The sequence below is a fragment of the Octopus bimaculoides genome, chromosome 3 (genome assembly GCF_001194135.2).
Source record: "Octopus bimaculoides isolate UCB-OBI-ISO-001 chromosome 3, ASM119413v2, whole genome shotgun sequence".
NCBI classification, from domain to species: domain Eukaryota; kingdom Metazoa; phylum Mollusca; class Cephalopoda; order Octopoda; family Octopodidae; genus Octopus; species Octopus bimaculoides.
The window spans coordinates 135,752,213-135,764,154 of NC_068983.1; the positions used below are offsets into that span (position 1 = coordinate 135,752,213).

General features: G+C 35.3%; 1 protein-coding gene across 1 annotated transcript in view; it reads right to left on the bottom strand.

The window, feature by feature from the left end:
• The window catches only part of LOC106872011 (aldehyde dehydrogenase family 3 member B1), a 33,263-nt gene that overhangs the window by 8,631 nt on the left and 12,690 nt on the right, over positions 1-11,942 (bottom strand). Inside the window, exons 5-10 of the mRNA XM_014918824.2 lie at positions 10,596-10,681; positions 9,143-9,306; positions 8,296-8,422; positions 4,121-4,224; positions 2,274-2,400; positions 1,651-1,721 (exon numbers count right to left, since the gene is read on the bottom strand). Coding sequence (XP_014774310.2) covers positions 1,651-1,721; positions 2,274-2,400; positions 4,121-4,224; positions 8,296-8,422; positions 9,143-9,306; positions 10,596-10,681 — 679 coding nt within the window. The remainder of the gene's footprint in view (positions 1-1,650; positions 1,722-2,273; positions 2,401-4,120; positions 4,225-8,295; positions 8,423-9,142; positions 9,307-10,595; positions 10,682-11,942) is intronic.

Genomic DNA, 11,942 nt, shown 5'->3' on the forward strand with positions numbered 1-11,942 from the left:
CTTTCTCAAAGGCTGTCATTACTTTCGAGACAGTACTTCTTGATACACCAAACATTTTGGCTGTTTTCGTTATGCTAGCGCCTGCCATATGAGCACCAACAATTTGACCTCTTTGAAAGTCTGATAGATCTGTTATTTTAATGAATTTTAATTACCTTTTTCTGGTGATATCTGAAAAGAAACAGCAATTTTAGCAAAACATATTAAGCAACACTAACAATAAATTTTAAAAAAAACATAAAAATAAACAAGCTTTTGATGGTTTTATAGATATTTCAAAATTATGATGCCATGATGCTAGGTGTTTCCATTATTTTGTCCAACCCCTGTATATGTATGTATTAACAGAATCTCATTAGTTGGGTTAATATTTAAACTCTTCCTTTCTATTCTCAAACCCCAGTATTTACCTCAGTCCCTCAAATCTAAACGCTTCAACATTACAATTATGTACCCCATTTTCAATTTTAATTTCACTATTTCCACCTTTAAGTTAAATTGTTTCTCCTTCAAATCCAATCTCTAAACCTCCTTAGGAGTTTAAACTACCAATACCAAACTTGTATTTTAACAAAGGCTTTAAGTACAAATTCAAAACATGCAAGAACCATAGTCAAAGACCAATGGCTAATAGATTTTGAAGGGATATAATCCAAAATGTAAATTTGAAATAAAAGTTATTAAACAACTATAAAAAAATATCCAGCTAGCTGACCCTGAAGGATATAAACTACTTGGCCATACAGTATACACTACCAAATCCCAAGATATCTAATTTGAAAGCCTGGGGCAGGTCAAGAAAATGAATCAAAAGTTTAAATGTGATGCTGTGAGCACGTCACATTCCTTTACTTCAAGTAATTTGGACAAAACTTTCAGTTTCTTCTCCAACTATAGGGTCTCACTGCAAAATGGCATGATTGATTTGACAAGTGGATCATGGAGTATCATTGGAGTATCAAGTGGATCATGGAGTATCATGTAGTGATTCAAACAAGAAATATACTGAAGTGGTTTCCCATTACCTTCTATAGTCCTACAGAAGAAATTGAATTCACCATTCAAATTGACACAAGGGTGTACAGTGCAGGCTCTGTCTAGAACAGTGGACTATATTACTCTACAGTGCCTATTTAGAGTTAAGGGAACTCTGCTGTTGAGGGTCATGTGTTTTAAAAAACAAATAAAACAAGGGAGAACCTTGGGAGATAAGCTGATCTTTATCAAACTCAGCTGTCAAGACTCTTATCTCACAGTATTGATAGACTGATAAAATAGTTTTCACAGAACATAATTTACTTGGAAATGGAGAAAAGACTTTTGAAGTTGGGGACCTGAACTGAACAATGCAAAATAATGAAACATAGACTACTTATACAGTATCCTTATATAGTGCAGTAGTGACTTTGCATAACCAGCATCATGTATTTATATTTAGACAGTGTCAGATATGATATGTTAAGTAACTTTGACAAAGACTCATTGCAAATTAGTGATAGAATACAAATGATCAATTCTTCATTTGGAAACTGGTGACTACAAGAAGTGGGTTCAAAGAAGCAAGAGAACATTCTCGCTAACATGGGAATAAATCAAGTAAAAACTGTAAAGTTTTGCAGAAAATAATTTGTGTTTTTATGATTTACTTACTAACTGGTGATGAGATCAATTGCTTCATCAGCACTTCTCACTGGCACAATTGGAAGTATTGGACCAAAGATCTAATAAATGAGTAAAGTTAACTTGTTTAATTTTAAGATTTAAAAAAAATATATAAGTGAAAAATAAATATTCTTTATTCACAACAGAAGATAAATGTTACTTATATTGCACTCTCTCTTTCTCTTTCTCTCTCTCCCCCTCTCCCCTTTCTCTCTCTTTATCTCCACCGCACACACAAGTAGACAAGGATACATATTTATATGAATCTATTCATACATACACACACATATATATACATCAAGGGAGGTGTAAGACAAAGCACTCTTGCAATATGTAAAAATATGTAAAAAAGGCAGCGAGCTGGCAGAAACGTTAACACACCGGGCGAAATGCTTTGTGGTATTTCGTCTGTTTTTATGCTCTGAGTTCAAATTCCACCAAGGTCAACTTTGCCTTTCATCCTTTTGGAGTCGATGAATTAAGTACCAGTTGTGTACTGGAGCCAATCTAATCGACTGGCCTTTTCTCCCCAAATTACGGGCTTTGTGCTTAGAGTAGAAAAGAATATGTAAAAATATTTTCATCTAAAACATCAAAATATATAATGTTACCTCTTCTTCCATAAATGGATCTCCTGGCTTTGCATTTATAATTAATCCTGGTGTTATAAGCTGCTGCATATCATCAACCTGGCCTCCATAAGTTGGTTGCTGACGCATCAGAAGGTTTTTGAGCCGTCTGAATGAAAGAAGTTAACTAAACATCAATCAATTTATGTATTACAATTTTCCCCTTTTTCATAAAGGTTCAAGAAAAATTTTTTTTAATTTTTGAAATTCATTTGATATTTTTATTTAGATAAACCCTTTATTCACCATCATTGACCACCATGCATCAGTTGGATGAAAATTTATGTTTAGGATGCTTGCTGGATAAATAACAAGATAATTTTATATACACCAAATCTCCACTCAGTAATTATTTAGTTATTATCTGTCACTCTTTCTTTGTTTCTTTTTTTACAGTATAGCCACTATTGCCATGATTTTACCAGCTTCATTTTCATCTTCACCTAAACCCACTACTATCACCCTTCTTTATTGCTTCCCACAACTTCAACTGTACTCTAGTTCCTGTATCTCACTCTAGATATGTTCTTCTCTCTCTGTCCATCTCTCTCTCTCTCTCTCTCTCTCTCTCTCGCTGCATAAATATACATACATACAGCATCCAGTACACTCTGTAGGAAGGGCATCTAGCCATAGAAAACATGCTAAATCACACGGGAATCCTCCAGCTAGCCAGCTCTGGACAACAGATGTTAAATGATAATAATGAGGATGATATATATATATACACATATATATATATATTCGCCATGATAGATCGCTAGCCACTACACATTCTTTATTTTCTCTCCTTGTTTCTTTCTGTGTTTCTTTCTGTGGAGGAGCGTAGGCTCAAAACGTTAACGTTTGTGCCTTATAATTTAACACAGTTTAACGTTTGTGCCTTATAATTTAACACACTCACTGGTAAAATTTTCACTTTACTGGTGAGTGTCTTAAATCATAAGGCACAAAAAGAAAATGACTCTCCCCAGACACAACAGAATATGCTTCAATATATGAACACACATTAAGAATCTTGCAAACCAAATTGAAAAACGAAATATATATATATACATACACACACACACATACATACGTAAGCCAAGTGAAATTGTAGTTGGAAATTGAAAGAAACTTGTTGTATACATATGTATATATGTGTGTATGTGTTTGTGTGTCTGTGTTTGTCTCCTCTACCATCGCTTGACAACCGATGTTGGTGTGTTTATGTCCTCGTAACTTAGCAGCTCGGCTAAAGAGACCGATAGAATAAGTACTAGGTTTACAAAGAATAAGTCCTGGGGTCAATTTGTTCGACTAAAGGTGGTGTTCCAGCATAGCCACAATCAAATGACTGAAACAAGTAAAATGAATGAAACAAATAAAAAGATTATACATGGCGATGACTACTGACCGAGACCTTTGGAAATGTGCTGTGCGTGAGAAGACCCGGCAAGCCAAGTGAGATCGTTGCCAGTGCCCCTGGACTGGCTCTTGTGCAGGTGGCACATAAAAGACACCATTTCGAGCGTGGCCGTTGCCAGTACCGCCTGACTGGCCTTCGTGCAGGTGACACGTAAAAGCACCCACTACACTCTCTGAGTGGTTGGCGTTAGGAAGGGCATCCAGCTGTAGAAACTCTGCCAAATTAGATTGGAGCCTGGTGTTGCCATCCGGTTTCACCAGTCCTCAGTCAAATCGTCCAACTCATGCTAGCATGGAAAGCGGACGTTAAACGATGATGATGATAATGATGATATATATGAATGAATGAATGTTTAAATCAAATCAGTTACTACTCTATCAAGTGACTGTTTATATCAATGAATGAATGAATCTTTACTTACTGATATTGTTGTTCATTGACAATTTTCCCATAAAACTCTGAGCCATTGATTTCATTACCATAAAATTTTTGAATTGCCATTTGCATTCTTTCAAACAAAAGGTCCTGATTTTAAGGAAATAGATAAAAGAAATTCATTCAACATTCTTAAATTATTTAAAAAAACAATTCTTTCATTCATTAAAATAAGATGGATATTAATGGACTCAGTGACATTACATTTCTTTTTAAACTATTTTGAAATACTGAAAATATTTCCTTTCTACAATGGAAGAACATTTGAAGTATATTTCGACAAGTTTTTCTTTTTGTTCCTGCCAATCTTTCAAATATTTTATTCATTTATATTAATTTTTACAAGGAAATAGTTGACAGTAACTTTGGAGTTTTTATTTACTAACAGCCATTAAATTGTCTGATGATGGCTAGTAAGCCAAAATTTAGTCACTGACAACATTTTTCTTGTAAAAATTAGCTAATATGGTACTCTTCTGAAAGTATTAAGCGATCCTTAAATTTAATGTTTAGCTGTTTTTATATATAAATTTACATAACAACTAATATTAGTACATTCATTTACAAACGTTTCTTCTTACCTTTTCTTCCATCCTCTTGGGATTATTTATTTATTTATTTATTTATTTATTTATTTATTTTACAATAATTTGGTAAGAAACTGGTAATGCCCCAAAGTTTAATTTTCCTTTTGAACAATGCATGAAAAACATAGCTAAGAATGGAATTTTCAAGGAAAAAATGTTCTGGAATAGAAAAATTGTCTGAGTAGTTAGTGTTGGACCTAATGAGGAACTCAATATGGGTGACAAAAAGAGGAGACAAAGTGAGGAGCAATATATGTAGATGTCAAAGATTGGTGAATGACTTCATACCAATCTTGTAGTGGCCCTTTTCTGGATGCAGTGTACAGTAACTACATGTGCAATAGCAGCCCCATCTCAAATGTGAGAACATATTTCACTGCAGATCTCACATGGTCTTTGTAAAAGCTTAGTGGTTATTGGGATCTGCAGTGTTCTGTGGTCCCAAAAAAGAAAGGACTGTTATTGTGAAGTAGTTCTTGAAATGTTGAGGATAAGATATTGTCAGAAGAGACCCTCATTATTAATGAAGCTCAGCATTTGTTGTGAGCTTTAGGACTCCTGTTGCATGTTCATGTTTAAGGACACTGTACAATATTGCCTTTTTGATACATGCAGTTGTGAACTTGTGCAGATGAATGCAATAGCTTTTATTAGTTACCACAGAGTTGTATAGTATCCTGTTGCAGCAACAGTTGCACTGTAAAATTGACATGCAATTTGTTGGTTTGCAATGCTGAGTCTAATTGTTTCCATAGGAAAGTACAATAATCTCTCACCATATCGCGATTCACCTTTACTGGTTCACCCAATGCTGTTCATCTATCACAGTTTATTATTTAAGCTTATGCCGATTCCTCCGTGGTGTTGTTTTGCATAATAAAATAATTATAAACAAATTATAAAAATAGTTAAAACATATACAGTACAGTACTGTTGCTACTTCACGAATTTTCACCTATCATGGAGGGTTTTGGAAAGTAACATCTGTGAAAGTCGAGGGATTACTGTAATTTGTCTCTCATATACAGGAGCTGGAGATAAAAACAGATCAAGTATTTCAAAGAAAGTAGTATGTTTATTGTTATCTATGTGAAATCTTTTGTGTTATGATCTGAAGTATTTTATAGCCCATCTAAGTAATTTACAGAACAGAAAACAATGTACACACAATGTAGATCCATTGGCATTTTAGAAATCTCTTATCTATATATCAGAAATCAGAACCATCGTGGTATTTAGTCGGAGTAAAATCTATTACTACTCTATAGTACGTACTTAATGGTAACTCAACAAAGACTGAAAGTTTTATTTATTTATTCTTCCTTTCCGGAATAATATTAAAAACCTGAATATTGACAAGGCAAACCATTATCATTGCAAACAATTCAAGGGAAGTAAATCTCGTCGTTAGATTATCTCCCTTATATTGCTTTTCATTCTATGCTTTGTATACGCGCAACTGTTACAATCAGTTTTAATTTTAATGTATTATTTTAGAGTAATTCCGGTTTCTTTTCAAAATGTATAATGGTACACGTGTCTACAGCCAACTTGAGCTGTAAGTCAACAATCCATTGTTGCATTGTGTCCAGGTCAGATGGCAAGAAAGGTCTATATTATCTTTTAATCCCAAGGCATAACTTAATATCATCTGAATATTTAACGCAATATTAATAATATGCCACCGAGAGAATAGAGAACCAAGAATAGATCCCTGTGGTATATCAGATGTCGTAGTATAAGGTGTAGAGTGTCCTTCTAGTTCCGTAACTCTCTCTTTTCGACTGAGAGTGAAGGACTTAGGCCAGTTATAGAAACTAGCATGAGGTCGCATGGCCTATTGGTTAGGGTGTTGCCCTCACGATCGTGAGATCGTGGGTTTGATGCCCTGACCAGGCAGTGCGCTGTGTTCTTCACCAAAACACTTTATAATGGAAGGAAGGTTTTTATGATACTTTTGGGATATCTTCTTCCACTATAATTATTCCGTTGATTCAAGGAGTTGGAAATACAAAGAATGAAGTTCCCAGGCGGAGTAAATTCAACAACCGTTTATTCACAGGTGCTTCATACAAAGGGTTTGCTTTTAGTACCATCTTCACAGCAGTGCGTAGTTAGCCTCCCCCCCCCATACACATGAGGTTCAATAACCCCTGGAAACAATGCATTTGGTATCACAGTGGGACAAAAGTTCACTGTGAGCTCCTAGCTATGAAGTCTTGCTCAGCAGTCAGTGTGAGAAGAATGAGAGGGAAAATGTTATCTTTTCCTTAAATAATGGTTGCAGGCGAGATCTCATTTTGTCTCATGTATGGCAATGGTTGCAGGTGAGATCTCACTATTTCAAAATGGTGCTGGCTTCTTTGTGCCTCGCTACAACTTCATTTCATGTTGCTCTGTGGACACTGTACAGGTAGTGTCGATTTGATGGAGTGAGTGCAGTACAAATATTTGATCACTATAAACAAATCATCTGTGGAGCTTGTTCCTCAAGAAGTTGCAGAACCGTGAATCTCGGATTTGAGAGACAACCATATATAAAGATTAACCTTCCTGCCCATTGCAGAGATTTTCACCATGATTGTTTGTGAAGCACGGAGTTAAGGGCTTGAAACATCCACAAATGAGCTAGCAAAAAATTCGATAAGTTGGCCATAACAACTAGAGTGAGAAATAGATCCAAGCTGTGAGGGTTGAATAATTTTATGAGAGCTCTAGAAGTTCCAGAGTGTCTCTCTGACACAGGACTTCATCTATTGGCAATACAGGTAGTGAGATTAACTGGACTATGATTAACAGTTGATGTACAATCGCTTTTTTGAAGCAGGAGAATAACACTGGCAATTTTCCACTTTTCAGCGGAAACGCAGTTATTAAATGGAAAGGTAGCAAAAACTGGTGCAGCAGAAAGAGCCCACCACATTTGAGAAGCAGATAAGTAAGACCATCAAGACCAGGGGAGACATAGTTGTGTAAATGCTTGAGGTGACATTGCAGTATTGCAGGAGTGTTGTTAAGGAATTTGGTGGGATTTTCAAGGTAATGACCCAGGAAAGTCCACTAATATTTATTCAAGCCAAAAGCTTGTCCTGATATAACTTGGCACCAGTGCTGTTGCAGGTCAAGGAGCTAGAATAGATAATATAGGTCATTTTACCTGACTCTCTTACAGTTTCACCAATCCTATACTCTGGATTGATACTTTCATTGACCCCCAAAGGATAAAAGAGATTTGAACTTAGAGAGTTGGAACAAATACCATGAGATGCTATATCCAACACTAATAACTCTGCTAGTTTGCTGCCTTGGTTGTATGATGTGACTATGATATTGATGAAGACTTCTGTAACACACATTGTTAATAAATAAAAATGATGGAGTGTTGTGTGTCTACTTGATTTGGATCACCACTAAAAGCTTCACTTTCTGGTAAATATAAAGGACAAAGTAATGCATAAAGATAGTGACGATGGTTTTGATGTTGGTGATGACAATTCTTGTAGTGGTGGTGATAAGAGATCTTGGAAAATGTGTGTGTGTGTGTGTGCTACTGAAAGTACAAAGTACACCTTACCTGGATCTCAAAGTTACATATGACATAGTCTGGAGCAACACAGTTTTGTCCAACATTGATAAGTTTTCCCCAAATGATCCTTTGTGCCACAACTTCCAAGTTACAGTTTTCATCCACATAAACAGGGCTAGAAGGAAGAACCCAGTAAATCTATTAGTTGTTTGTATAAAGTGATCTCTTAACGATTTATGAATGGTTTTGGAAAACATTGTATGACCAGGCCTAGAGTATTTACAACTAAATGGGTGTGAGCAGGGAAGTGTAGGTAAGAAGTTTACTTTACAACTATGTAGTTTTAGGTTCAAATCTATTGAGCAGTACCTTGGGCAAATGTGTTTTATCATAGCTTCAGATCATCCAAACTTTGTGAGTGATATTTGGTAGACAGAGGTTGTGTGGAAGTTCATCAAAGACTTGAATAGTAGATTTAAAGTGTCACTTGATTTAACACAACCACCTGTTCCTTAGGCACCGTTAAGAAAATACATTCTATTTTAAAGATTTGGGTTGAGAATGAATGTCTTAATATTTTTTTTTCTCTTCTGATGCCAGCAATCTTCACTGAAAGCTTTTAATTCTTGTTTGAGGGCAAGTAATTTGCATTCAATTATTCAGTTTTCACTATCTCCAAACTTCCTTTTTATTTTATTTTTCACTCTTTGTTGATGGGGAATAGTAGTTATTTGTTCATTTGCTTGTGATAAACAATACCATACGACTGATATTCAAGCTTGCATGTGTGTGTGTGTGTGTGTGTGTGTGTGTGCAAAGGTGTTTATTGATGTTAGGGTGTCTGTTGACATGTATAGGTGTATCTGTAGAAAAACAAAATGAATTTTATGTATACCATTTGCCACTCAGCTGTAAGGTAACAGGTGTGAGGAATTTTGATGCAGCAGCCATAACAGCCCGACCAAAACTTGAACTTCCAGCAAAGAAGATGTGATCAAATCTCTGATCCAGTAGGTCTGTGAGCTCTTCAGTACCTCCAGGATACACACATATACATTCCTAAAGGAAGGAAGAAAAGAAATATATGGATCAGCTTTATATAAAGCAAAAAATATTGTTTTAATTACCATTGATATAGAAAAGACAACAGGACCAACCAGTCATTCTTTAAACTAAGTAAATGACCTGTCTAGTATGTATGGTTAAATCAGAGGTCAGTATGGTTAGGAGAGTGTCCTGGTCACTGGAATGTCATGTAGCTATTGTTATTTAGACCCATGTCAGCCCTGGCCAATCAGACTTATGATCAAATGCATTCCAACTCTAACCATCCTATATTGTTATATCAGTGCATATATTGTCTAATGTATCCTTCTTCAGATGGATATTGTCTTTAGAAGACGATAGGGTGTGATCCGAGGGAGATTTGACTGTTGTGTTTAGTAAGTTGAGTGGTTGCATAGAAGCTCCCTCGCTGGTTCATTGTATTGTTAGTTTTCTGTAGTGGTCAAGGTTGTATAGACTTTTTGTAATGTTTACCTTCAGAGACTGTTTAATATTGCTTAGTAATGACCAACTGTGGTGTAGTATAATTTAGTGATTAAATTTCTGTTATTTTGAGGTCTGTGGTGGTCAATTGAAATATAACATTCAGTGTTGGTCAAAGACCCTAATGTAGTGGTATGTCATTGTTTAACCCTAGGAAAACTCTCATTGAATAAACCTGATACTGGTTTCAAATTTTGGCAAAAAGTCAGCAGTTTCAGTGGAGGTAAGTAAATCAATTACATCAATTCAGTGCCCAGTTGGTACTTATTTTACAGAGCACAAAAGAATGAAAGGCAAAGTCAACCTCAGTGGAACTGGAACTCAGAACATAGAGACAAACAAAATACTCCAAAGCATTTTGCTTGGTGTGCTGATGATTCTGCCTGCCATCCACTTCAGAACAAACCTAATGATAAAGACATTTCAACTATAACCATCTCATCTTTTTGTACATCTAGGCCAACACTTTTCTGTTATTTCCTATCTTTTTTAAGATGGCAGGATGTGATTTGAGGGAAATTTAGCTGCTATTTCTAACAGGTTGTAGAACAACATGGAAGTTCCAAGAACAGATCTTGATCCAAGAATTGCAATCATTGTAAAATTGAGGAATCTTTTGTGAATCAACCTTTTCTAATCTTATCCAAAAAACTAAATGTGGTGAGGTATGGAATTGGTAGAATGTCAAACAAAACCTCTGGAGTTCTTTTCTATTTGGGTGCAACACCTGATAGCATCTACTTTACTGCTCATCCTTATAAAGTCAATAAAATAAGTAGAAAACTTTAGAACTGACTTACGGTGTCCATATATCTAGGTATAAGGGTTTCTATCAGTTGACTTGTTTGTGGGGCAAATTCTGATGGTTTTAACATTGCACAGTTTCCTAGAGAAAAGACAAGAAATTGATCAAACAACACATTTTATATATAAACTAGCTGACTCCGTGCCGTCAAAAATGACGACTAATTGTAGTATTTTATATATAAAATAGATACATAATAATCACACATACAAACATTCACATACTTCCCTTGTACACATACACACATATACTCACACTATTTGATTTTTCTTTTCAGTGTTGAATGTTAACTCACACATACAAACATTCACATTTTGTCATCACCCCTTCCTTCCTTATTCATCTATCACCCCTTCCTTTCTCATTCATATGTTATGACGGAGAAAACACAAGAGTATTATTATGCCACCATCCCACTTACATTGTGCACGCACATACACATTCACATATCTCCATTTTTACATACACACACTTATACTCACTCAGAGTTGAAAAGCTGTTTGATTTTTTTTTTACCCCTTCCTTCCTTATTCATCTATCACCTTTTCCTTTCTCATTCATATGTTGTGATGGAGAAAGACACAAGAGTATTATTATAGTAGATGCTTAGATAAAATATTGCATGTTCATTTACCAAATATTAATTCCTAACAAAGACACATATCACACATGTTGAATGAAGGCATAGTCAGTTATATTGACTGGTATCCTATTTTATTGCCTGGGAAAAATTAAAGGCAAGGTTCATCACAGCAGAATTTGAACTTAGGATATAACAGACCATAACTAAATGCTGATTGGCATTTAATTATGGTCTGAAGATTCTGCCAATCTTCAATAATATTAACTAAATGCAATGTTTATTTATATACATGTGTACATTTACATCAATTCTGAGATAAAATAATTGTAATCTAAGGCTAATAAGAGAGTAATCAATTTGTTTCAGCTATAATAGGTATTTATATTTATATAGATTTTAAAATAAATACTTTGTTTATAAGCTAAACCTAATAAAGTAGTAATCTAAATGATCTGTTCACTTATACATACACACACATACAGACACATACATGTATGTATGTATGTGACTGTATATGCTGCTCTTCATCATCATCCCCTCCTCCCCTCCTCCTTCTCCTCCTCTTCTCTTCCTCCTCTTCTCTTTCTCTCTTCTTCTCTTTCTCTCCTCTTCTCTTTCTCTCCTCTTCTCTTTCTCTCCTCTTCCTTTTCTCTCCTCTTCTCTTTCTCACCTCTTCTCTTTCTCACCTCTTCTCTTTCTCTTCTCTTCTCTTTCTCTCCTCTTCTCTTTCTCTCCTCTTCTCTTTCTCTCCTCTTCTCT